Source organism: Lutjanus erythropterus, chromosome 7, assembly GCF_056507025.1.
Source record: "Lutjanus erythropterus isolate fLutEry1 chromosome 7, fLutEry1.hap2, whole genome shotgun sequence".
Taxonomy (NCBI): Eukaryota; Metazoa; Chordata; class Actinopteri; order Lutjaniformes; family Lutjanidae; genus Lutjanus; species Lutjanus erythropterus.
In genome coordinates this window covers 39,997,236-40,024,933 of record NC_139323.1, presented here as the reverse complement: position 1 = coordinate 40,024,933, position 27,698 = coordinate 39,997,236, and the positions used below count along the sequence as shown (strand labels likewise).

The 27,698-nt window shown below is 39.4% G+C and overlaps 1 protein-coding gene across 2 annotated transcripts; it reads left to right on the top strand.

The window, feature by feature from the left end:
* Positions 1-2,893: 2,893 nt before the first annotated feature.
* mllt1a (MLLT1 super elongation complex subunit a) lies at positions 2,894-25,766 on the top strand. 2 transcript variants are annotated; one of them, XM_084723755.1, is made up of 12 exons: positions 2,894-3,025; positions 12,898-13,078; positions 13,990-14,072; positions 15,340-15,483; positions 16,861-16,986; positions 18,627-19,277; positions 19,941-20,031; positions 20,372-20,483; positions 22,396-22,495; positions 22,810-22,878; positions 24,332-24,403; positions 25,536-25,766. In XM_084723755.1, the coding sequence occupies exons 1-12, from the start codon at positions 3,014-3,016 to the stop codon at positions 25,662-25,664; spliced, it is 1,770 nt and encodes a 589-aa protein (XP_084579881.1). In that variant the 5' UTR covers positions 2,894-3,013; the 3' UTR covers positions 25,665-25,766. The 2 variants fall into 2 exon arrangements, with proteins under 2 accessions (XP_084579881.1, XP_084579880.1); XM_084723754.1 differs by having other exon boundaries at positions 22,810-22,887.
* The last annotated feature ends 1,932 nt before the right edge of the window (positions 25,767-27,698 follow it).

Here is a 27,698-nt window from a genome sequence, read left to right as displayed (position 1 = left end):
AACAAACTAACAGATCAAGACAGATCAGAACTTCTGTGTTCTGTGAGATAAAATCACTGATTTTCTCCATGGAGTTTGGTTGGTTTTGGGAGGAGAGATTATTTGGCTTATATAACTGGTTGCCTGTCAGAAAAGGCTGTCCTATATCAAGTTAACTGGTGAAAATATAGTGTGCATATAGTGAACTGTTTTTATTAGTTGCTAAAATACCTTTTGTGACCAACCTTGTCCACAGCAGTGCATTGCTTAGCTTCTATGCTGGTGCCCGTCTCTGCTTTTCCAGCTGCCATCAACAGTAATCAAACTGACCATGGATATTAAGTACCTCATACAATCCCACTTCAGATAATCTGAAATATCCCTTTAATGTTTGTCCAGGTTTGATTGTTTTTTTTTTTTGTTTTTTTTTTTAAGATCCTCTAAGTAAGGGCACAGCTGCTGTATAATTTTGTTTCATGTAAAAATGATATAATGATTTTATTATATACTGTAACATCTACTAATTAAATTGTACTTGTTATGTTTTAAAATACATTTGCTTTTAATCATAATAAAGTTCGGCTTTGTGTGAAACCTGTGGGACATGGCTTCGTTTTGTTTTCCTCCGTCTCCCTACATGTTGAAAAGGAGGATTTAAAGGTTGACGTCTCAATACAAGAGGGACACCCACATGTCTGACAGCCAGGTGGGACCTCTTTTACTCAGATCTGACTGGATCAGTTTGAGCGGCAGGGGAAGAAGAGGAGGCACCAAGCCAGTGAGAGAGTGGTGACCTTCTGTCCCGTAGCTGAGGCCCGATAATCTCACATCAAAGTCTGAGCACCACAGATTTGACTGCAGCAGGTCCTCGCTGCCTGACTCTGTATGAAAGAGAAGTCTTCAATCAGGAGACTGAAGTGCTGCTTTCTTTTCAGATGAAACATTTGAGATGGACACGTGAGAGAGGCTGAGTAAGATCAGTGTAACAACCTGTGGTGTTAAGAGGTTATAAAACTTTTGTTCATCTCAGTGATGGTGCAATCACTGACTTCTTTAGAAGTCACTTTAGATTCTTCTTTTGATGGATGTGTTACACAAGATTAACACGAGGATAAAAAGGAATTATGTTTTCACTAATTAGACTTTCAAGTGTCTTTTTTTTTACCAGTAAGGAAAGAAGTATTAGTTAAGTAAAAGTAGTCCAGTATTCAAGTACACACGAATCTGTCCTAATAATGTGCATTCTTATTTTTACTTTTTCCTTACTTTAATTAGTGTTTTCATTCACTCCCACTGTAATAGGTGAGGTTTATTGTTAGTAATTTATCACATATGGTATTACTATTTTATTTTATATGTAAGTATATTTGTGTGTATCTGTAAATGTGTATCTTTTCTTTTTTCTGCCTGTCTTTTTGCCTGTCGTTTTTCAAAAAGTGCCTGCATTCAAAATTTTTCATTAAATTTCTTTCTTTTTTTTTTTTTCCAAAATAAAATAAAAATAACAAAATCTGTAAGTACTCATGCGTGCATTAATGGCTCCTGTTGTGTTATGATATCATTGGATCATCCCTGGTAAAGTATCTCAAAATTGTACTTATGTACGGTACTTGAGTAAAAGCATTTACTGTAGTTGGTTCTTTTATCAGACTGGTTTATGACAGAAGCACTGGCCAGAGATCAATGCAAATAACCGTACATGTTGTGAGAGTGTAACAGCTTGTGTTCATGAACCCTAATCCACATACGTTTTGCAAACTTGCTATAAAATATGGACAGTCTTTGCAGCTTTTTTGTTCTTCACATATTCAATCAACTTGTTGATGCTGAATTTACCAAGAATGATCAGAAGCTGACTTATATAAACCTAATTTATATTGCTGTCCAACCTACTGAACACAAAATATGACATCACATCAAATACATTTATCTGTCCATTAGTACCCATTTATCACATTTTTCATATACATGCTTTATCTTTGCTTTTCTTTTCAACATCATTTGCAACATAACTTAAATATCATGTGTGATACTACGCTCATTAACATGACTTTTTCATGTATCATGTACAATATTACATTTAATGTCATATATTTCCATTATTGTTTTCATGTGCAGTATTACATTTAATATCATATATTATGTTTATCATGTGCAATATTAATTTGAATTTTTATTATGTATCATGTACGATAATACATCTAATATTATGTATATAATATATGTTCACTATCATGCAATATTGCTTTTATTTTATTTATTTTCATCGTATACAATACTGATTTGATATCATACAATACTATGTTTATTATCAGGTGGAATATTGCTTTTTATTACTTTTCAGTAATTGCCAATACCACTTTTTCTTTTACTTTTTTGTAACTGACTTCTCTTACTTCTGTTGTTATTCTATTAGGCACAGTTTTTTTTCACATTTTCTCCTTATACACTTTTTCTTAAATCACAATTTATATTTAATACTTTCTTGTTTTGTTCTGTGTTACTGTGATTTTGACGCAGTCTCTGGCACAGGAGTTTCCTTTAGGGTTAATGAAATTCTAATTTTATCTTTCTAAAAATGAATTTGAGTGATCACAGTGAAAAAACAAATGAAACGTTGTTTCTCTCTCACTGCAAAAAACTACTGTTGTAGTCTATATTTATCGACCCCCGATTAATCAATTAGCATCATGTGCATTTTACAATTGAAACAGAGCTATAGCCATTGGGACACGCTCGCTGTCACTCGAGAGAACCACCAGAAAATGCTTTAATTGTATTTGCAGCTCGGTGTCTGCCCCGCCTCTCGCGTGTTCTGATTGGCTGCTTTCAAGAGTGCTTAAATTTCCCGCCTCCTGATTGGCCGAGAGAGCTTTCTGTTTTGGTTGCCTGCCAGCAGCCGTCTGGAAGGGGAGGGGAGCCGTCTGCCTTCCGCTTCTGGGCTGGATTGACACACAATGAGGAGCAGAGGCTGGGGAGACGCTCCACAAACGCCGCTGTAAATAAATACAACAATCACTGAGGCCAGAGAAACATGGAGAACCAGGTACTGTGGCTTTTGTGTCTCCTTGTGGACTGTGAACTTTTCACGGAGAAAATGGCAGCAGGCAGCGCGCTGGCAGGGCAGGAATGAATCCTCTGTTCTGCTAGCCAGAAGAAAAAAAAATGCTCCTGCTGCTAATGAACTCGTAGTTGTTTGGCTCTGGAGCTATGCTAGCTGCCTGGGCACTCATACATCGGTATTTACCGCTAGCTAGCTTCAGTCTACCACACCATTCAGCACCGCTGCATAGCTGTAGCCACAACCAGGCACACAAAGAGATTTACACCTGGTGTTTATTCCGCTCTGCTGTGTTTAAAACGCACATGCACACTGTTAAACACCACGAAGACCAATTTGAGTCGAGGTTTTGTCCAGCTAAGCTAAGCTAGTCTACCTATCAGGAGAGTGTCGGCCGTTGGCTAAAGGCTAAGGAGCCGCTGCAAGGCGCCGGGGAAAAGATTTGTCCTCTCCAGGTTGGGCTGGAGAGGCGGGGTGGTGTCTCCACTGCCAGCGGCCTCAGACCTCACATGCAAGGCTAATAAAACCAGCAACCTCCATTACAACTTCTGTAATATCTGTGCATTATTTGCCAACAGTTGGTTAATGTTTAATGCCTACCACATTCATGATTGGAGGGTAAAATGCATGTAGCATGGTGGAAAATCTCAGTGACAAACGTTGAACTTGAATCCAGTCATGGTGACCACCCATGCATTGGCAGAGAACCCAGAATATAAAGCACAATTTTTTAAGGACCGGTGTGTTAGCCCTTTTTGCTTTTAGTAATTATATTCACATTTAGCTAAATGTTTGTTTGATCATGTACTTAAGTAAGACAAGCAATACCACATTATAAAAACACTCCACTGCATTCAGATTGTTAACATTTTTTGCAAAAAAGTGGATTTATTGTATGAAAGGTACAAGTGGCTTACTTATTAGGGCTGTGTATTAGCAAGAATTTGGCAATACTGTAGATAGCATGATACATGGGGTTACAGTTCAGTGTATTGTGATACTGTATGCAAGGCGATGTATTGCTTTTTTGTCTAATTTTGAAAATGCACCATCATAGGCATAAAATCTAATCAAAGTTTAAAAAGTTGACTTTTTTAAGCAGTCTGACCAATGAAGATAGATAACACGGCTATCCAGAGGCCACAAATCTTTGCATGTAGCACTCAGTATCTCAAAACATAATCTTGAGATACTCAAATGTAGAAATATTTTCTTACACTGTTTATCATGCATGCATTAATGATCCCTATCAATGTTGTATTATTATATTTTGGGGATTGTCACCAGTAAAGTACAATTAAAAATGTTATATTCAAGGGCAGTACTTGAGTAAACATACTTAGTTACTTTCTGTCACAGCTTTTGAGTGAGTTAATTATGCTTTTCTGATCACTTTGAAGAACCTAGAATATAAACATATTTTTAAGCATCGGTTTGTACACCCTTCTTGTATGCTTTTAGTAATTATACTGACATTTGAATGTTTGCTATTCATTGTAATGAAGGGAGTATTTGGGTCATTTACTTTAGTAAAAATAGAATTACCACCCTATACAAATACACAGAGATCAGTAAAGAAACCAGAATATATTCACATTTAAGAAGCTAGGGTCAGGAAATTTTGACTTTTTTTCCTCAACAAATTATTTAAACCGAGTAGCCTAATCAATTATCACAATGGTGATTAATTTAATAGCTGACAACTAATCAATTAATCGCTGCAGTGCTAGGGTTCGTTATGCTTTTCTGATCATTATAAAGATCCCAGCATATAAAACATAATTTCAGGGACTGTTATGTAAACCCTTTGCTCTTGCAATTTAATTAGATTAGATTTATGTTATCCTAAAAGCTACATCATTTATTTTGCAGAAAACAGAAAAGTGGGTAAACCAAATTACATATCCTCTGGCTGTAAGGGAGATATTGCTTCAAAGTGGGTTACTCTCTAAATGCCTGAGGTTATTCAGGACTATATTTCAGATGGTTAGGCCACACACACCCTTGGAAAGTGGCTCAGCCACTTTTCTTGGAAATAGTCCCCATTCAGCGTTGGGCCCTTTGAAGTTTTAACTAGATGTGTGAGTGTTCATCCAGAGGAAGTCGTCTGCTACAAGTTAAAAGAAAACTGTCGTTCTGTGATGAATGTTAACTTTGTTACATGAGAAAGATTTTGCATGAGATTTTTCATTCTTATTACTCAAATATATGCACCGTTGCCAGTTTAGAAACCTTGCAGTGAAAACTATCTTCATGAAGGTTATAAGACATAAACCACTTTACTTGTCACTGTAGGCATGCTATGAAATAATGTTTGGTGTAATGTTTAGTTCTCGTTAAAACTGTTGTAGAGAGGCGTTCATTCAACTTCATTTTCATTTTGCAGACCGTAGTCCACTGTCTTATAGCACTGTATTGTTTTGTACTAGTTTTTTTTTTTTAATACTTTGCCAACTTTTGCTGATCAACATTGTAACATTAATGAAATTAAGATATATTGCAGGGTCATTGTACTGCATTCATTTTAGGTAGGTGGTGCTAATAAACCTGTAATTGAGTCTGTCAGATCCAGGAGAGAGTCAGTTCAGTTTGTAAATGTTTGAATTTAGAGCTGCACAAATAGTCAACTAATAAATTAATTATCAACTATTAAATTATCGCCAACTATTAAGATAATCGAGCAACTGTTTAGAGTCATTTAAAAGAGTTCAAATTCTCAGATTTCAACTTGGTTGTGAATATTTTCTGTTTCTTTGCTCCTCTCTGACAGTAAACTGAATATCTTTGGGTTGTGGACAAAACAAGACATTTGAGGACGTCATCTTGGGCTTTGAGAAACACTGATCGACATTGTTCACCAGTTCCTGACATTTTATGGACCGGAAAACTAATTAGTTATCTGAGTAATTGATAATGAAAATAATCATTAGTGACGGCCCTGTAATTGAATTACATTGCTTTGTACCAGACAGTATTTCTAATATTTGCCAACCCTCACTGATATACATGAACCATATGTCCTTAAAGGAACAGTTCACCCCAAAATCAAAAATTCATATTTTTCCTCTGGTTTGTAGTGCTATTGATCCATCTAGATCTTTTTGTGTGTGAGAGTTGCAGAGTTTTGGAGATATCAGCTGTAGAGATGTCTGCCTTCTCTCCAAAATAACGTGACTAAATGGCACCAAAAGATCCTTTTAAAAAATTCATAACCAATATCTCTCTTTAAAAATCATGACCCAGTTACTGAAGATGATCCACAGACCTTGTTGTGAACAGTTTCATGTAGGAACTACTTTCTTTCTAGTTGAAGGAAAGTAGTTAAGATGGTTTCTACTGTAGAAAGGAAGTAGTTCTTAACTGCTCACAACAAGGTCTGTGGATTATCTTGAGTAACCGAGTCATGATTTTTGTAGAGAGACACTGCTTTTTAACTTTTTAAAATGTATTCGTTCGGTGGTGCAACTCACACCAAAAACATCTAGAGGGATAAACAGAAGACAAATATCTGTTTTTGATTTGCGGGTGAACTGTCCCTTTTAATGACATGAAGATGTATTGCAGGGTCATTGAATTACACTGCGGTCAGTTTAGATATGTGGACATAATAAACCTGTTGTAGAGTCTGTCAGCATCTGGACACAGCTGAATGACAGCTTGATTAGCTAAAATGCGTCATGACAGTGATGTATGGTTAAGCGCTGTACCATTTAATTGATTAGTTGCCAACTATTAAAGTAATTGCCAATTATTTTGATATTTGATTGACTGGTTTGAATTCAGCTTCTTACATTGGAACATTTTCTGGTTTCTTTACTCATTTATGACAGTAAATTGAATATCTTTGGGTTGTAGACAAAACAAAGACATTTGAAGACGTCATCTCGAGCTCTGAGAAATGCTGATCAAATTTTTTCAACATTTTCTGATATTTATAGACCAAATAACTAATCGATAAATCTAGAAAATAATTGACAGAGTCCTCAACAGTGAAAATAATTGGTAGTGGCAGCCCCAGAGTGGTCATGATGTTTTATGTGCAAATACTGGGATCTTTGCTATCTTTTAGTTAAAAGATCTGCTTGTATTGAAGACTGCGGTTGGGATGACAGGATGAGTGGTCATGCAGCTTTTCATAATCCCCACACACTCATTCACACACCCTCTTTCCAATACTCACTTGTTTTCCTTGGGTGCTGCAGATAGGCTATTTGTGACATCCCCCGTGGCTTTCCGGGATTGACCATTTTCCAATACAAGTAACCGTTTCATCTCTTTCCGTATCGTCTTTTTAGATTTAAGGTTTGGTGTGTTGATGGATTTAACTGGAACCTGCGGCTTCGTCAAAACACAGCTGCTGCTGTCATGATTGTTTGTACCCTCCTAGGGAAACTTTCTGACTTTTCATTTTAATCATTCATTAGCTGGAAGAGATTAACATGGTCATGAGGGGTGTTATTTACATGTCAGCTGGGAGTTCATTGTTTTCGTGGGAGCCAGCGTGTCTGCCAAAATTTGTATTTCCTCTCATCCCCTCAATTGGAGCACTGTGTATGAGAAAGAGACAGAGTGTGCATGCACAATCTTAATGTTAGTGGCTTTGTGTTGTCTGCTTTTGTATCTGCGGTGTTACCTTTAATAGAGGACAGCTAAATAAATGTGTGTCACAAGCCATTTTCTCCCTCTGATACTAGTAGAATTAAATCATTGTGAGATGTGACCATTCTTGTTTAGTAGGGCTACACGATTAAAAAAAAAAACACATTGCAATGCGATTAGTGAATGATTATTTTTGTGTCACTATTTTAATTTGTTGGAGTCTGCAGCAAACAAAGACGTTTTCTTACATCTGGAGAACAAAGTTTGTAGGCCAGGGCATCTCTGCAGCACTACAGTACTTCATTATAGTGCTGTTGTGTCACATGTTTTTCCTTCATCAAAAAATTGCAGCTTCTGTGATTTTGATTTTGCACTTGCCCATATTGTGGTTGCTTTAATATTTCAATGAATGGTGCAGCCCTGTTTTTTGGATGCAGTTGCCTGGTGTTTCATGTTTTCAGGCAGTGTGATGCAGTTCAGTTTATATCCATCTCCATCAATTTGGTTTTCATTTCATGTCTTTACTTTCCCACGCTAATATTGCCTCCTGGGCTTTTAATTTTATGAAATTGGTAGACATGATTAGAGATTCTCCCAGTGAAGACAGAAAGAGCGAGCTCATGTGAAATGACTGCAGTGTAATATTCTCAACATGATGCAACTATTCATAAAGTCAGCCTGACAGTCTATTCTGTGGCCAGTTATAGTTGACTTTAGTATAGTTAAAGGAGCAATATGTAGCAGTTGCATGTGCAAAAATTAGTACAGAAGTTCAAATAGTGAGTTGGAGCCATAGACAATATATTAAATAAGTTGAAATCCTATTTAATATAAGATCTATGGTTGAGGCAAGTTGTTTCCCTTGCCCCGTCCACCCCAGATTTGGGGAAGCTCAGGCAGGCTGCAGGAACGCTGCAGGGTGCAAGATGCACGCAAGATCGTAAATTGATAATAACAAGCGACGACGAGCCCTTCACTGTGAGTTCATGAGCTTTTTTTTACTGTCAGTTATATGTTAATGTAAAATTAAACCTGTTGTATTGAAAACAAAAGACCACTGCTCTGAAAATACACACTCTGGAGCTTGAGTTAAGTGACTGCCTGCCAGACTCCATACAACATCTTGCACAGTGTAACGGTTATAAACATCTCCTCTAAAAGATTATTAAGGATTCCTTACGGTTCATAAACAGACACTTACTAATTCGGGATACATTTAGTTTTAGTTCTAATAACCATGAAACGGGCAAACAAAACCAATTATTCTGTCCAGATGACATATCATGATCATTTTATGATTTATTGAACATATTACAGATTTATCCTTTAAATGACTTGAAATGGGCTTCAGTTTAAGGATGCATGTTGTACTTATACAAATAGCACTGCGCCTCCTCGAGCCCCAGCTACAGGCATGCAGCTGCATAACATCTTATGTGCAACAGTTAACAGGTGTTGTACATCAATAAACTGTTAATAAGTAATTTAACTATGACTACTATTTCTATGACCGACTAATGAGGGTAGCAGCGCTTAATTGACGTGTCAGCTCATCGCTCACAGCCCCAAAAATTAAAGACAGTCGTCACTTTGGTTGATGAATGTTTGGTATATTTTCAGATAGTTTGACACAGTTCAAGTCACGTCCATTTCTGTCAACATTGATCGTTCTTTTCCTGTATTTTATATCGCTGAAATGATTTGACAGTTTTATGTCACTGTATATTTAATATGTTTGGAGTTTGGACTGTTCATCAGACAGAAACAATTTATATAGAAGCTCTGGGAGATTTAATTCAGCAATTTTGATGTTTTCTGGCATTTTATGGACATTTATGGAAAAAATAATCAACTGTTGTTTGGAGCAGCACTAGTATTTTTTCTATAGCTGCTGCGACTGATGATTTTAATTATTGATTACTCTGCCATTTATTTATTGATTAATTGATTAATTATTTGCTGTAAAAAATGTCAAAAATTGTGAAAATGGGTAGTATGATGAATAATAAAGATCTCGAGTTGATGTCTTCAAATAGTCCAAATAAATCCCCACATAAATCAAGGAAAAGCAGCAAATCCTCGGTGGAATGAGTGAATATTTGGTACCTTCACATCAAAATAGTTAATTATCTGTCAGTCAGCTAATCAATTTAGCAGCTAATTGTCTCAGTTGTAATTTTCTCCTCCTCGTTGTGCCTCCTGGGCTCTTAATTTTCTGATTATTGACATAAATGTCATGTTTATTTTCTCCATGCTCTGAGCTGATTGTTCCCTTTTGATTTCTAATAGAGCCTCCGTCTTCTTCGTTGGCTCATTATCGTTCTGATTTTTATGTTTTCCCGATCACATTCCTGATTTTGTGGAGTCGTTGAGGGAGGAGAGGGGTTGTTGATGATTGGAGGGACTTCACGGCTGCTCGCTGTGGGTGTGGTGGAGTCTGGAGTTTAAGGGCATTACTGCCACAGAATGGCCGGGCAGAGTGCCAGGCAGGGGAGGTGTGTGTGTGTGTCTGTGTGTGTGTGTGTCTCTGTGTGTGTGTGAGAGAGAGAGAGAGAGAGGGAGAGAGAGAGAGAGAGAGTGCCAGACCAGCTCATCTCAATCCTGTCCCCTCTAATCCCCCCACTCAGTCCCAGCTCACGAGCTGCTCTCTGCCGGGGCCAAATCCCCACATTCTTCAGTCCTCCCCTGGACATAAAGTGCCTTTCTGTCCCCTCTCGTCCCCCCCTCCAACCACCCCTCGTCCTGCACTCCATCTCCATAGCCTCTTTACTTGCTATGCCAATCACCACCGGCACAGTGTCATTTGCTTGTCCCGTCGCTGTCATTGTTCTTGGCAGAGGGAGGCAGGGCAGCAATGTGCCCCTCTTCTGGACAAACCTTTTGAGATCAGTCGGCTCGGGCAGCTAATCACTCCCATTCCACAGGGAGCGTCCCTCCCGGCCGACACCAGTCCAGCTTTGTGTTTGTCCGGGCCAAGTGTTCAGTCGCTCCTCTTGAGTATAAAGTCCACACACTCAAAATAGAGATTCAGAGGTTTTGTTCAAGGTGGAATCAGAAACCAATGAATAATGCCCCCTACTCTCTTTGCTTGTGTTTATTTATTTATTTTTTATTTTTTTAAAGCTGCCTCCATTTAAAAGGTGTCTCAACCACTGTAATCTAGAATAGCAGGGGGTCAGGATTTGAAGTCTGTAGCACAGCGCTGAGCTGTAACTAATGATTATTTTCATTATCGATTCAACTGTAGAAGGGCTGCACAATTAAATCAAAATATTATCGAAATCGCAGCATGGTGAAGTGCAGGGTCCAAATCGCAGCAGCTGCAATGTGTGAAAAATGTGTGAAAAAACAGCATTATAATGAAGCATTGTGGTGCTGCACAGAGGCTCTGGCCTACAAAGCTTGTTCTTCAGATGTAAAAAAAACCCAACGTTTTGTTTTGTTTTTTGGTTTTTTTCCCCACTAAAAACGAAAATTGAGATGCAAAAACGATCATTCTCACTAATCATGAATCACGTTGCAATATATCAAAATTGTCACAGCATTTTTTCTTTTACCATATTTTGCTGCCCTAATCTGTAGATTATTTTCTGGGTTAATTGTTTGGTCTGGGGGTGAGCTATCTGGCCAGAAAAATAACATCACCATCATTTAATCGCAGTCACCATCCACAATCTAAATTGCAATCTTTTTTCTCAATTTTAAAACTCCCTGTAGGCTACAGCCAGACTTGAAATAGCCTATGAATTTCTCAACTGCACCATTAAATCTCAATATTGCATTAAAGACACTACACTGGTTTGGAAATGGTGACTAATACCTGAGTTTAGGGCATTACAGTAGGATTCATGATTAGTCATCCGTTTTCATCTTCACTGGGGAAAACGACATTAAATTCATGATGATGTGACATTTGTTGGGGTCTAAACAATTTAAACATCTGAAGAACAAGATTTTTAGGCCAGGTCATATCTGCAGCACTACAGTACTTTATTATCATGCTGTTTTGTCATATTTTTTTAATCAAACGATTGCACTTGGATATTGCACTTTTGTTAATATGTCTTTTTTTTTTTTTTTTTTTTATTCAGCCTTTATTTAACCTGGTTAGTCCCACTGAAATCAAGAATCTCTTGTACAAGGGAGACCTAGCCAAGACGTAAAAGTAACAGACAAACATATAGATTAACAACATTAAAACTTGCTCATATAAAACACAAACAACCTGGACTCAACAGTTTTCACCAGAACTTTAAACTGTTCTGTTTCTGCACACATGTGAAGCTCCTTTTTGAAAGGCTATCGAAGTCAACTTACTGAGTTACTAATTGATTAATTTATTAATTAATAATTTCAGCTCTACATAGCTCTAACTCTAAAGCTGTTATTATTTTAGTGTTAGGTTACAGCCAAGGAAGTCATGTTGAAGAAACCCACTTAAACCAGGTTAACCATCTTTTTATTTTTAAATCAAGGTTTTGATTTCCTCTTTTTCTGTCTGACATTTGTGACATGAATTCTCAGAAAACATAGCCTAATATATTGGATATTAAGCTGAAAGTAAAGCAGAAGAAAAGTCTCAAGTTGAACAAAAGTTTTGAAGACATTAACTCTCACTTAAGGAAATCAAAATTAAGATTTTTCTCATAAAGTTCAAACATTTTATAGACCAAACAGTTAACAGGTTTCTCAAGAAAAACATCTGCAGATGAATAAAAATAAAAGCTATATAAATAAAATTCACTCTGCTTACAATAATTGCAACCGTAGTTGTTTTATCACAAACAAGCAAACATGTAGAATGAACCCACGTAAATTTGGGTTACCCACGTTTTGTCTCTTTTTCTAGTCTGGCACATTTAATCTGAGAGATAAATGCTCATAATGTGTCATGCAGGTTATACGAGCATAGATTCAAGATAAGAAAAGCTTTAAAGTTGGATGTAAATCTTTCTATCATAAGAAAACCCACATGCAGTTTAGTGTCTAAAAAGAGCCAGCAAAAGAATAAAAAAAAATTCTCAAGGCATTTATTTGACCTTGCTCTGCTCACCACAATATGTACAAAGCTTAGATAACGGCAGACAAATGTTTCCACTCTACATCTTCATCGGTTTCTTGATCTCAATAAATCCGTTGCCTCTCCCTGTAGTTGACATTTTACCTATTTTTGGCTTGTGTATATTCTCTCACGTCCGCAGGCCTAGTATAGTAATGTGCAGTATCTAACTGTTTTGTTTTTGTCTGTGCGTCTTTAGTGCACGGTGCAGGTGAAGCTGGAGTTGGGCCATCGAGCCCAGCTACGGAAGAAAGTGACATCAGAAGGCTTCACCCACGACTGGATGGTGTTTGTCCGAGGGCCAGAGACCGGCGACATCCAGCACTTTGTAGAGAGGGTCGTCTTCCGCCTGCACGAGAGCTTCCCCAAACCCAAGAGAGGTAAGATGGAGAGATAGCAATATTTAACACAAACACACAGTCTCACTCCCTGCAGCGCAATTCACGTTTATTTTTATAGCTTATGTCATGCAACAAGGTGATTAAGTGCTTTAGATAAAGCATAAAAAACTCGGAGCACAAAACACATGGGGATAGAAACTAATTTCACCAAAGTTAAAATGATGAAAACATAATAAGAGTCCTGAATCAAAATATGGAGGGGGGGGGGGGGGGGGGGGGGGGTGATGGTGATTAAGATGCACCTCTTTTTCAGGATTTATTATCATTTTTTCATGGTGTTCTTATCTCACCAGAAATTGATAAAATTCTAGCAGGTAATGCAGAGTAATTATATGCACATCACTTAGGTACAAGGCTGTCAGAAAGAGCATTAAAGAGGTACCACCTGCTCGCAGCTGTTTCATGTGTGCAGGGCTGGGTATGAAATTACAATACCAGTACCCTTGAAGTGAGACCAGTACCAATTAGGCTTGGGCGATATGTTAAAATCGCCCAACTGGCCATCAGCAACTCATCCATCAGCTGTTGGTGATATATTCGCACCCCCTGAGTTTTGGAGATATTGGAAACAGACATGTTTGCCTTTCGGTGAATATAATGGAACTAGATGGAACTCAGCTTGTTAGAAAAACTCAGCAGCAATGCCTCTCTCTAGAAATCATCATCCAGAGACCTTCTTGTGAGCAGTTAGATGGAGGAACTGTTTTCTGTCTACCAAACTTTTGCACAGTGATTTAGTTGTCCGGTGTAGTTCAGTAGAAAGAAAATAGTTTCTACATGAAACTGCTCAGAACAAGGCCTGTGGATTATTTTGAGTAACCAAGTCACGGTTTCTGGAAAGAGACATCTAGTAATATCACTGTAATGATTTTGTCTTTGTCTGTCTGCAGTATGCAAGGAGCCTCCGTACAAAGTGGAGGAGTCGGGCTACGCAGGCTTCCTCATGCCTATCGAGGTTTACTTCAAGAACAAGGTGAGATGGACTGGACACGGACAGTAAACTGTGAGCTGATGACAGACCTCTCTATTTAAATACTGTATCTGTGGAGAAGAAATTCAAGCTGTGAAAAAAATATTAGAAAATTTAGGTTTTAAGAAATCACAGATGGTGACAGTAAATGTAATACTTTAGCAGGTTATTATTGTGAAATAATACCTTCAGGGTGATTTAAAACGGGTTCCTACGTTTCCCTGTGGGGGTTTATTTTGCAATAATGACCTGCTCACTGTACATTATCCTTTTCATAGTACCTGGGAAATTGTCCTGAAACATGCACACGCACAATTTAGATTACAGGGGTATTTTTAGCAGAAATCTAGCCATGTTAACCAGGTTAAGTCTTTTAACTTGGCAAAAGAAACTGGCTGTTCCTTTTACATGATGTTTCAGAAATTAGGTTACCGCCCCAAGCCAAGAATAATCAGATTACTTAAGTGCATGTATATAGTTTAAGTGCAACACAGTGATGTGTTGAGGATTTTTTATTTTTTACCAAAATACTCTCCATTAGGTCAGATAAGACTTCTTATATACCCACCCAGCCAATCAGAATGCATGATTATGTTAGTAAAACTCATAAGGGGACATCTCTCGTTTTAAATGAGATAAATAAAATGAGCACACACTATCATACTGGCACCTTTAAGTCTCCATCATCCATTTAAATGAATGATGAAAGACACAAAGAACCACTTAACTCTCATTACAAGATAAGGACGATGCCTGAGAGGTACGTGCACATTAGAGCACCATCAGCTCCTGCAGTTCTTTGTAATATTATTAAACCTCTGGACTGCACCCAAAAAACTTACTTCCTCCTCTTATGTGCAATTAACTTACACACAATGGACAAATCTGTCAAGAAGATGAGGAAAATATTTAAAAGCAAGCAAGAGGAGTGTAAATATCAGCAGCCATTAATCCATCTGCATTTACAAGAAGGCATTTTGGTTTATAAAACCTCTTAAGAGGGTCTTAATGCCTTTTCCTCAGCTTTAATTGTCCTCCACGGCTTCTCTCAGGAATGTCTCTTATCAGTGTGCTGGCTCCAGCTACCTCTGTCTCTTTTATTGACTTCCAGGGTGATAGTTCTGTCATTCAGCTTTTATCTTTTGTTGTGAAATAGTAGATATAGAGAGGTGACAGTATGTAGGGCAGAAAGACGAACACAAATTAGTTTGTGTGACACTTGCTGTTACAGTAGAGTTAAATCGGTCTTTATTCTGTTTTCTGGCTCCAGGAGGAACCAAAAAAGGTGTGTTTCAACTACGACCTGTTCCTTAATTTGGAGGGCAACCCGCCGGTCAACCACCTGCGCTGTGAGAAGCTCACCTTCAACAACCCCACCAAAGAATTCAGGAGAAAGCTGATCAAAGCTGGAGGGGTGAGGCTTCCTGACACACTGGCTGAGTGCCAGGTCGACTGGACTGATGGTTAAATGAGTGACTACAGTCAACAGCAGATACTGAAGTCAACAATGGTGCTGCAGTCGCTGCTACCACATGATGTATTTTACCACGAATTCTCAAATAAGGAAGCAGAGTGGCAAGAGCTGCTGGTTCTGGGAATGTTTTCTTCTTATTTTTTGTTCCCATTTCAAATCTTTCTTTAAACAGTATCCTCAATGCCGTGCCTTGCAAAGTATCAAAGTTACACTTCGCACCAAAATCACAATTTTTCCTCTAGTTTCCTCCTGCAGTGCTGTTTATCAAACTAGATTGTTTTGGTGTGATCGGCCGTAGAGTCGTCTGCCCTCTCTTGAATATAATGGAACTGGATGGCGCTTGGCTTGTGGTGCTCAAAGCGGCACCAAAAGTACATTTGAAAAACTCAACAGCGATGTCTTTCCAGAAATCACGACCCGGTTAGTCAAGATATAATCCACAGACCTTGTGGTGAGAAGTTTCATGTAGGGAATATTTTCTTTCTACCGAACTACACTCGCCCAGCGTACCACGGTGCAGAAATAACCACGTATCAACCCAGGAACAAAAATAGCAGTGAAATGATCGTTTCCAAGATGAATCATGATAGAATTCCTCAAGCAACCATTAGTCATTTAGTTGAACAAAAGAAAACTAGTTGGGAAGTATCTGAATAATTGTTTCAGTCATTTTTGAAGCAAAAATATCAAAGTTTTGCTGCATTTCTTTGTCATTTATGATCGTAAATGAAGAGGGGTTTTTTTCACTTTTCTTTACATATTAAAGTCCAACTGTGATAATAATCAGCAAATTTTTCTATAATGGCAGTAACAGATAGTTGCATGCCTTAAACACCCTGTTGATTAGTATTATCATTTCAGATTTCAATTATCATTAAAAACATTTTTGAAAAGGTAACAGTAAACACTGTCCAGTATTAGCCAAAGTTAATGCAGCGTTGGTTCGGTCCTTTTAATCTGTACATTTTCACCAAATTTTAACAATTCTGTGATAAAACTGTGACAAGGAGCAGGACGCCATTAACGCCATTAGTAGATGTACGCTTCCTTCTGATTCAGTTGCCGTTCAGTAGAAGAACATCTTTTGTACTATTTTGTTCTGATGATTCACTGAGGAGACTAATGACCATTCACATGCTCCAACTGTGAGTCATCAGACTTTATCTTTGGGGAAAAAAATGAGCAAGACTTTTACATACTGAATCAGGGACACCCAGAGGTCGAAGTAAATAAAGACCCTGCATGTGATTTGAGGATGTATGGTCGTTTTAAAGACCTACACAGAAACTCAATAAGCTCTCGTCTCTTTACTCTCAGGTGTTGGTGGTTCCGGAGGGGGCTGAAGCCGTGTCCAGGCCCAGTCCAGACTACCCGATGCTCCCCACCATCCCCCTGTCTGCCTTCTCAGATCCCAAGAAGACTAAGACCTCTCACGTGTCAAAGGTTCGTCAAACTGCCGCTTAAAAAATACCGTCCGAGTTATCTCGCTCACTAACACTGAGTTTCACAGCTTCATTGATCAGTCAAGTCAATTGTCATTTACACTTTCTCTGTTGCTTTTAACAAAATCATTAGAGCGGTCTTCAGAACAGGCTGACTCAGGCATCTAATCACTACCAGCTGTTTTTGAACATCTGTATGCATGTATGCAGAATTACTCAGCCAGCTTATCTGCCAGCAGAGGGGACATATCAGGAGAAAACAGATCCCGTTACATTTTCTATTGTTGCCACTGTTTTGGTATCAACCTTTCACACACCAGTACAGTTACTAAGTCTTCATGCTTGACTCAAATTTAACGCCACTGGTTTTTCATTTGTCCTACCATTACATTGTTTTTCCTATTGATGTTTTTTTCTGGGCACAATCTGATTTTGGGGGTAATTTACAAAACTTCAAGACCATTTGTGACTAACTTAAGTTTGTGCTCATATAGATCCCGTAAACTATATTTCTCCTTCACTTTGACATAGAAATGCATGTTTCCTCGGTCCACATTATTATTGTGACATGAGTGGGCGTGTTGTTGATCAGCAGCTCGAGGCAGAGAGACAACTCGGTTTCATCCAGCTGTGTCCATCTGCTGACACAGAAAAAATTCACCTCTGAAGACACACACACACACAGCCTCTCTCTCCAAACTTCCAGCTTCTACTGACTGCTTTTCATAGTGAATGAATAAAATAAAGGCTCTTATCACAAATTTAATAGTGTTTGAGAGCTTGTTAAACTGATATGTGGATGAACAGTGTGGAAACATCATCCTGTACCTGTATCAGTGCGCCTGTTAAAATCCACTTCTGTTAACTTTCCCCGGCTTCTGAATCAGGGAATACTAGAAAAAGTTTGGGAACCACTGCCTTAGTTTGTCTAATACTTCGGTTTATGACAAAATACCTACAAAATTAATGACATTACCATCAGTCTCAACTGTACTTTGTGTTAAGTCCTAATTAGCTAATGCTAACATGCTAAACTAAGATGGTGAACAAGATTGGGTTGGGCAATATGTAAGAACTTTCCAAAAAATTCCAGCTGGCCACCACCATCACCTACCCAGGGATGGTATATATGTCCGATTAACTCACAAGATAAGATAAGAAATATCCTCACACCTGTTTCCCTCATTAAATGGAAATACAAATGTAAACCTTCTCATTTCAAGTTTTGCTCTTTTACCGAACGAACATGAGCTTACAATAACTAATTCTTCAGATGCAGATCAATAAATCAGCTCAGGAAAATGAAAAAGAAAAATCTTAGCTTATTTAGCTCAACGTTTAGCTGCACAGAGCTGCTGGCATGGCTGTAGACTCTTAAAGGTTTGTTATTGCATAAAGAGGTTTTCCTGTTTTTAGACAATTTAGAAATTGTTGTTTTGGCTGAAGTTCACACAGACCAAAATGCTTAATTTGACATCAAATTCACAATATATAATGTTAGAACAGTACACAATAGACTGGCCAGAGCTTGACAAGGTCTTTTGCTGAGTTTGTGTCCTTTTAAGACACTTTTGGCTGAGAGCTTTTAAGAGTAGATCATTGATGACAGTGCTGTTTTTTTTTATCTCTCTCTCTTTTCAGGAACCAAGCAAAGAAGGAAGTGGTGGCAGCAGCAAAGGACCCAAACCGCACAAGCTGACCAAGGAACACCGTGAACGTCCCCGAAAAGACTCTGAGAGCAAAGCCACGTCGAAAGGAGACAACGACCGAGACGGAAGCAGCAAGAGTGGCCGCGATCCTTCCTCTTCCTCATCCTCCTCTTCAAAAAAGCCGTCGGAGATCAAAGTGAAAGATGAAGTCAAGGTCCTGCCCAAGGCTGCCTTCAAGGAGCCCAAACTCACCCTGAAGGAGTCAAAGATGGAGGGCATGTCCCCGAAAGGAGGGGGGGCGGGGAGCGGAGGGGGTGGCGGGGGAGGAGGCGGGGGAGGGCCCGTGGAGTCCAAAGCCCCAGGGAAGCGACCCTCCACCGTCGAGTCTCCCAAACCCGCCAAGAAGCAGAAGAAGGGCAGCTCAGAGGGGCCGAAGGGGCCGAGCAGCGGGTCCTTCACAGGAGCCTCTCCTCGCGTGTCGTCCTCGTCGGCAGCCAGCCAGCCCTACGCAGAGAAGAAACCCCCCAAGGAGAAAGGCCGCTGGGCCAAAGGCAAGAATGACGCTCAGGAGCCCAAGGAGCCCAAGAAACTTCCAGAGTCAGAAGAGTCGAATTCAGAGGACGAAGCATCGTCAAAGTCAGAGGTACGTTGGCATCAGAGGAGCTTCAGCTTAAAAGTGTAACTTAGTACTTCTTGGAAGTGAGAAATGATTTTATGATGTTATGCTGTTCAAAAGTGTCTTTATTATGATTTTACTTCATGTAGGGCAGCGACTGATGATTATTTTCATTATTGCTTAATTTGACTATTATTTTAATAAATACAAATAATAAACTTTTTTTTTTAGCTTTTCAGACAAGAAATGCTGCTCAAGGTGCTTTACAATAAATTACATGCTCCAGGTTCTTAACATACAGAAACACAGAGAACATGCAAAAAATAATGATATTCCTGTCTATCATGTAAGACAAAAAAAAAAGCAGCAAACCCTCACAAAGTTAGACTTAGACGAGGGAATGTTGGGTATTTTTGCTTGGAAAATTATTGGTCAATCGATTTAAAATCTGTTGTTTCTGTCAGATGATTAATCAATTAATCACTGATCATTTAAACACCAACTTCATGCTGAATGAAGCATGCAAATGATTTTTTTTTTCCTGATTGGACCTAATTTAATTCCAAATCTTTGATAATGAACGTTTATGTTTCCCCAAAATAAAGTCAGGGAGGAGGCAGCACTCCACAAGTCAAAAATGGCACAATGATCACCTCGTGTGTTAAATCCTGACCTTTTTGTCTTCTGCAGCAGTCGGCACCTTCAAGTCCTTCCAACTCCAGTTCGAGCTCTGACTCCAGTTCAGATTCAGACTTTGAGCCTGGACAGAAACAAGGGCAAGGTAAAGACTTAAATCTGCCATTCATGAGTAAAAATGTTTTCTCAGTCTAAGCAGATAAGGCTTTTTTTCTGTAGTATAAATCTCTCAGAATTTCTAATGTAGTGCTTCATAGCAGGTGGATCAGTTCTCGTTAACACCTTCTCGCTTGCGATCAATAATATCTTGGTTAAATATCTATAATTATAAATTACATCATCATTTATATTACGAGTTCACTGGTAATATAAAGTCGTTCACACATTTTTTCCTGTAACAGTATAACTTGTAATAGTTGCAGGAGGCGTTTTAGGCTTGAAGTCATTGGTGTTACCGTTTGCGTGACCCTGTTCTGGTCTCTCAGGCCCCCTTCGGTCCATGGTGGAGGAGATCCAGTCAGAAGAGTCGGATGATGATGACAGCAGCTCAGAGGAGGAGACGCCCATCAAGACCAACCCCCCCAACCGCGACTCTCGGTCAGTCTCCCCGAAGGCCTTTTTACATCTCTGGTCATCAGTCACAAACGGTGGAAAACACTGTGGCGTGAATGCAGTGTGAAGACACGTTTACATCAAACTCACTTTACACTCTTTTCATGCTTTAACAGAAGTCCACACTCTCTTCTGTGAAGGTGCCAACTTTACAGTCAAAGCAGGTTTATTGTTTTTCTACATTTCTAAAACATGAGAGCAGCAGAGAGGGATGTTGTGAGTTAGTGGTGCATCTCAAGCCAAGCTTCTATCCAAACTTTGTGAAATTTTTAAACAAATTTCCCAAGAATCAGCAAAAGAAAATGCAAATTAGTGCGCTTTTTTCCATCCACTGCTGTTATGCAAATGTTAGCAGTTGAGCACATCGAGATAAACAGCTGTTGCTGCGAAGTCTGCAGTCAGGTTCCATTAAACCATCACAGGAGGAGAGGGGCGTGACAAGATGATGAATTTAAAAAAGCACCGGTCAAACTAAAACGATACAGAAAACATGATGCTCATATGGCATTAAAGTTTATTTATGAATTAATTTGAGAGATCTGATGTTTTTGTCTGCTGCTGTTTTTAGTCTCCTCAGTGGACATTTAGGTCAAATGCTTAATGCAAAATATGAGTTAAAAGTTAGGACACACTTCTCATTCGATGTTTATGTTTATATATATATATATATATATATATATATATATATATATATATATATATATATATATATATAAATATATATACATATATATATATATATATATACATATAAGAAATGGTTCATATTATACCAACAGTGTGTACAGCTGTCACCAAAGCAAAAGGTGGCTACTTCAAAGAATCTAAAATATCAAAGAGAAAAAACTTTTGCACATTTGTAGGTCAAGAGGTGCAAAGGAGAAGACCATGGAACAATAATTATTAGCAAAAAGACCATCACTCACTGTCTTCTCTACTTGCAATCAAAGATTTAAAAGCATTGTTGTTATTAAATCTTTGATTACAAGTGCAGAAGACAGTATGAGAGTCTTTTATATTTTAGATTCTGAAAAAGCAACATATTGTCTTGTTTTCACATTTTTCTGCTCACTACATATTTCCAGATAATTCCATATTTCATGGTTTAATCTACAATGTAGAAAAATAATAAAATTTTAAAATGTGTCCAGACTTTTGTTGGGTTCTGTCCATCATGATGTAAGTCTGTTATCATTGCTCTTTACTGCTGTGACAGCGGGTCACCATTACTAGATCTCTAGTCAGTTGTAGATAGTATTACTGGATAAAAATGGTTAATTGATGCACTGATTTGATGAGGACGTGTGGCTTAATTTGACCCCTCGCTGGTCTAAGAGTTGCATTTTGCTTATTAATACAAGACTTTTCAACCTCAGCTCAGCTTGAACTTTTTTTTTTGCAGTATTTTAACTTTTTTGTTTTTGTATTTTTTAGAATTTCTACCCTTTGCATTCATTTTTAATTTACATGAACTTAATGACTTAATACAATCCAACTGGCTTTTATCACACGATCTGACATTCCTCAAAATTCATGCAGACCGACACAGATGGCCTTCAGGATTTTATTAATTCAACTCATAAAGTGTGACATGAAGTGAACTTGTAAAACTGTTAGATGCCTCAACTCTCTGTCTCCACCTCATCAGTTTTGTGTCTCTTCTCAATATTGTTTACTCTTGTTGATTTTTAAATTATCTCCCTCACCAACTGAAACTCATGGCTAAAAAGAGTTCATGTTGATTTGTTTTACTGACTACCAGTGTCATATTAGCAGCAAATATTAATTGTGACCTCAGACACATACAATCCAAGTACAACGCTAAGCACTGTGACAGTGAGTTCTATCCGTCAGTCTGTGTGTGATTGACCTCTGACCTCGCCCTGTCCCCTGTCAGACTCAGCCTGGACAGCGAGAGTGACAGCAGTGACGGCTCGCACAGCCCCAGTCGAGACCCCGCGCTGCCCCCGCAGAAACACAACTCTTCCAACAACAAAGTGAGTCACTCAGTCTTCGTTCTACTGCAGCCTGCTTTCATTGACGTATTGACCGACTGAAATAGCTCGACTAGAAAATAAAACCAGACGTGGACATTTACTGTTGTAGATCAACTGATTCTGCTTGTAAACCACTTATAAACCACAGTGTTTCAGGACTTCCACTTACATTTCAGCCGTATTAACTGTCATCAGTGTCCCAGATAGTCTCACTGCCTCTGTCTCTCTTCTCTGCATCCTCTCTTTCTCCATCTGTACTTTCTCTCCTTCCTCCCCTCTTTTTTGCTTCTTTTTGTCTGGTCTGTTTTCTGCAGGTTTCAGGCAGAAAGAGTCCAGATTCCTCATTTCGCTCAGAGAAGGTGTTGAAGAAGGGATACGACAAGGTAGGAAGGGTAAATCAAACTTTTTATGCTTTAACTCTCACCCACACACACGTGCATTGTTTTTGTCAATGAAGTGCATTAATGAATCCAAGATGGAGTAATGGCCAGTGAATTGATCCAGATGTGCAGACACACTCTGGCCTGTGAACTCTCGAGATGAAATCTCCTCCTTCTTTCCAATGAGACGATTCATGTAGTGAGAAAACTCTGGTGAACTGATCCGTATCACTCCTTCACATGTCAACACAGGCTCAGTTTCATGGATTCTGCTCAGACATGAGGCTCAAGGTTAATTTCCACTGTGATAAAGGTTATATCCTCCACTTAAATTCAGAGGAAGAGGTCAACTTTAGGATGTAGTTTTAAAAACAACAACTTTTACCACTGGTGAGCAGCAGAAAGTTTTTGTTTTTTTTTGGCTAAAACAAAACCTGTCAACAATGTTTTGGTTTCAGTGAAGACATGTTTCTTAATGTAAGCCAAAATCACAAAGTTGTCTCCGTGAGCTTTACAATCTTAACAACTTCCTGTGTTAGTTTGACTTTTTGCAGAGAGCCAGTGAGGTCTCTCTCCTGGCAAGAAGATTGTCAGGCAGTTTTTGGTCAACCACACGAAAGAAGCGCGAATATCAACGATAAAATCACAAACCAACACACAGACTACAACAAATAAATAAACCTTAAACGCCACAGCTGACCCATGTATCATTTTTGGGGCTTTGAAGCTTCAGTGAGAATTATCAACAAATGTTCAAAGTTTGAACAGGGGAGCAACACAAGCTGCCGTACTTCTGTCAAACATATATGAGTAATGAGAGGCAAGGAGAGAAAGTGAGAGGGTCGAGCCTGTACTTGACACATCCCTGTACTTGTGGGAAGGTGTTTGTGCACACGGAGCAGAAACGCTGCTTCACAGTTCTTGTGCACTTGGTTTTTATGTTGGCTGGATTTGACACTAACCCCACAGAGGAGGTCCATTTCTAACTCTTCGTCGGTATTTGCCTCTTTTTTTTTTTGTGCATCCGACGCAACATCCCAAATTATTCTAATACTGATTTGAACAACAACGTCGATGGCAACACTAGAAGCTTCAAAGCTTTTGGCTCAGTCCTGAACACCCTCTGTTTCTAGATATTACTGTTTTGCACCGTCAGTCAACAACTGTACTCACAGAAAACAACATCATTGAAGACGAGACTATAATTCAAACGTTACCCTCTTAATCTATCCCAACATATGCTGTTTAATTAACTTCTATCTGCAGGGCCGCTGCAGTTTCACTTGAGTGAAAGTTACAGATGAGAGACATAAATTTTCCCCCCGTATTTGAAGGGAAGAAGTATGAGTTTTGATTATCAAGTAACATCCTTGTGACTCTCTTCTCTCCTTGAATTTAGAAACTGCTGCTTGCATCATTATTACTGCGCTGACTGTGTTCACTGTCGTCTCTGCAGGCCTACACAGAAGAATTGGTGGACCTCCATCGCAGACTGATGGCTTTAAGGGAGCGTAACGTCCTACAGCAGGTGTGTGTCCACGTCTCTGTTTTTGTTGCTTACGGTCTCTAGTTTGGGTGAGTATTATGCCATGTTCTGTGGTCGAAGCACTGTACAGGAAATGTATTGACACTATTAAATCAATGCAAAATGAATCTTAAACAACTGGGATGATGAAAGGAAAAAACAATGAGGTAAACCACGTATGGATTTCCCACTCAGAGCAAGCACTGAGGCAACAGTGGTGAGGAAAGCTTCCTTTAAACAGACAAGTCATTTTTATGGAGGCTCAACCAGCTCTTTCAGACCTGTTGCAAACACAAACCACTTTTACACTGCCTGTTCAAGGCTGCAGTGTTGCACCAGTGTTTCACCTCGCCGTTCTGTATAAAAGACGCCGACACGCGATGATGGGAGGTAGCATTGTTGTCTGAGACAGCTCTGGAGGTGATGCCTCTGTGAAAGGGTGAGATAGCAGGATGGGACAGGGTGATGTTTAGTTGCAAATTTGCCGATTTGTCAGTTGTGTCTAAATGGAGACGGTGAGATGAGCACATACACAGACAGGAGAGAAATTCCTCCTCGTAGATCATCGCGTAAGTCGATCCTCTTCTAACGTCTGTCCTGCAGGAGAGGCGATGCCGCGTTTATCCAGGAGCACAAAAAGTTAGAATTTCATGAGGTTATCAGCTCTAAGCAGAGGAGAGAAACGATGGCCGTTGTGGTCGTCACTCACATCCTTTGCTTCCGTAACGCCTCCACGCTGTATAGAATCACACACCAGGGTGGCTTTACAGCACCGTTGTTTGGTTTAGTGTAAAAAAACAAAGCTGGTGTAATGACAAGCCTTTCTTGTAGCAGTAATGTGTGATCTCTGTGTGAAAGGGGCGACTGTCACTACTTTTAATTAATTAATCCATTAATTTTATGTCACTTATCCAGGTTCAAGTAACATTGATTAATTAATTCTATCATTAAAAAGTTGTTTCCTATTGCTGGAAGTACAGAAAAGTGTCCAGGCTACTGATCATTTCAGTCAAAATAATCGCAGTATGACTTTATTTTTACGTAACTGTGCAGCCTAGCCAGGTTTTTTTCAGGAGTAATATGATCTGAAGGTGGTAAATGATGATACATGATTGAGTCTTTCTCTCTGTGTCAGATTGTGAACCTAATCGAGGAGACGGGCCACTTCAACGTGACCAACACCACCTTTGACTTTGACCTCTTTTCACTGGACGAGTCCACCGTCCGCAAACTACAGAGCTACCTGGAGGCGACGGCCACGTGACAGGAAGTGGAAACGGGCGTGGGGAAACCGGCGTGTGGATGGCAGCGGCGGCGGAGGTAGACTCGCCACCACGTCTGTCTCCTCTCTTTCTTTTTTTTTTTTTTTTAAAAAAAAAGGAGGGGACGAGCGGCCACATCTGCCGCAGCTGTCTTCACAGGCCTGACTGAACCGTCGAACAACTACCACACAAACAGAAACACACAAACAAACACAAGCACACATGAAGACACACCACCACCTTCAGGGAGGAGACTGAAGGAGGAGGTGTGCGAGGGAGGGAGGGGAGGGAAGGGAAGGGAGGGAGGAGGGTGGGAGAGGAGCGGAGGATCTGAACTCCGTCTACAGTCAGGATTTTCACTACACATCTCTCGGTTTTTTTTTTTTGGGTTTTTTTTTTCAGTCTGTGCAGAGCTGTGGAATGCACCCCACACCCCCTCCTCCACCCTCCTGCACTCACATCGCTCCCGCCTTTGCAAAGCCAATACTTCCCCCCTCCTCCTCCACCACCTCCTCCTCCTCTTCCTCCCCCTTCACACGCACACTCCTTACTCGGCAGAACACTCCAGTTCCCCTCCCCCTGCTGTCAGCTGGAGCTCATTTCTCTCTCGACATACTCTTGAGTCGTGTGTGTGTGAGAGAGAGAGAGTGTGTGTGTGTGTGTGTGTGTGTGAGGTTTAAGAGGAGATGTTGTCTTTGTGGTTACTGACTTCTCTTTGTTCTTGAAGCTCGAGCACAAACAACAGCCGGTTTCCCTCCTTCCTCCCCCCTACACACACACACACACACACACACACACACACACACACACACACACACACACACACACACACACACACACACACAGTTTACAGATACAGATTCAGGTGATACCGAACTTCAACCCCCACATGTAGCGTTGTTAAGCAGCAGATACAATGAATAAGTGGTTTATAACACACTATAATGTAGTTCAAAACAGAAATATGCGGTTTTTTTAATGTATTATAGCGATAACTCCTCCTGTCACAAGTTTAGGCTGGAGAATATACAGATAATTAATGACAATAAACACTACTGTCATGATATAAAATCTATCTTTGTGGGAGAAGTTATAATTGTTGACAATTACTGTAAATTAAACGGAGAGTTTGGACTTTTCGAAGTGAGATTACTTCGATCAGCACGTCCCCAGTTTGGAGAAGCAGCAGGGGTGTCCATGTAGGAAGCAAAGCAATGAACTGCTGTAGCCAGAATCGAACTGTTTTAGCCACTTAAAAAAATCATTATCAGTTTAAGTTTATGCTATATTTAGAATAGTTGCGCCGCTTTATCTGGCTGTCAGACATCCTTTTCTGACGGGAAACCATCGTCACATTTGCCAAATATCGCTCTCCTCACAGCTACCAGACTCCTTTGGCAAAAAAAAGGTTATTTTAACTTGCAGAACACAGTTGAGTTGTGCATCGAGAACTTATCCCAAATAAGAACCAGTTCCAAAATTTTGATTTCAAACGAATCAATAATTTCAATTCTGCTTGTGTTGGTTTCACAGTAAACCTTGTAACACAATCTATGGCTGCACGATATGGTAAAAAAAAAAGAAGTCATATTGCAATTGTTTTGACTGAAATTGCGATTTCAATATGATTAGTGGGAATAATTATTGTGCTCAGTAATTTGTGCTCCAGCCTGTTTAAAACACATATAAATATGTAAAAACAGATGCAGTATGATGCAGAAACAGCAGTTGACAGCCTGGCAGATCACTGATCTGTTGCTGGTCTTCTCTGAGATAAAATTACCTTTTTTTCTGGTGGTGTCTGTGTCTCTGGAGAGAGTGCTATTTGGCTTATAAAACAACGCTTCTCCATTGTAAAAAGACGTCTGACGGCAAAGTAAAGCAGTGAAAATATTCTACGTGTAGCGCACACTTAAACTCTAGATTTCATTTAGTGGGTAAAAGACATTTTGCTGCAGATCCTGTCCACAGCAGTGCTGCTCCAAACTGGGGGTGTGTCGACCGCCAGCGACTGTAGGAAACAACCCCACTTCATG

Bases quoted from the DNA above. Each gene is read 5' to 3' on its own strand.
- mllt1a (XM_084723754.1), top strand. The intron at 15,484-16,860 runs GTGAGGCTTCCT...CTTTACTCTCAG, and splicing joins AGCTGATCAAAGCTGGAGGG to GTGTTGGTGGTTCCGGAGGG. The intron at 16,987-18,626 runs GTTCGTCAAACT...CTCTCTTTTCAG, and splicing joins AGACCTCTCACGTGTCAAAG to GAACCAAGCAAAGAAGGAAG.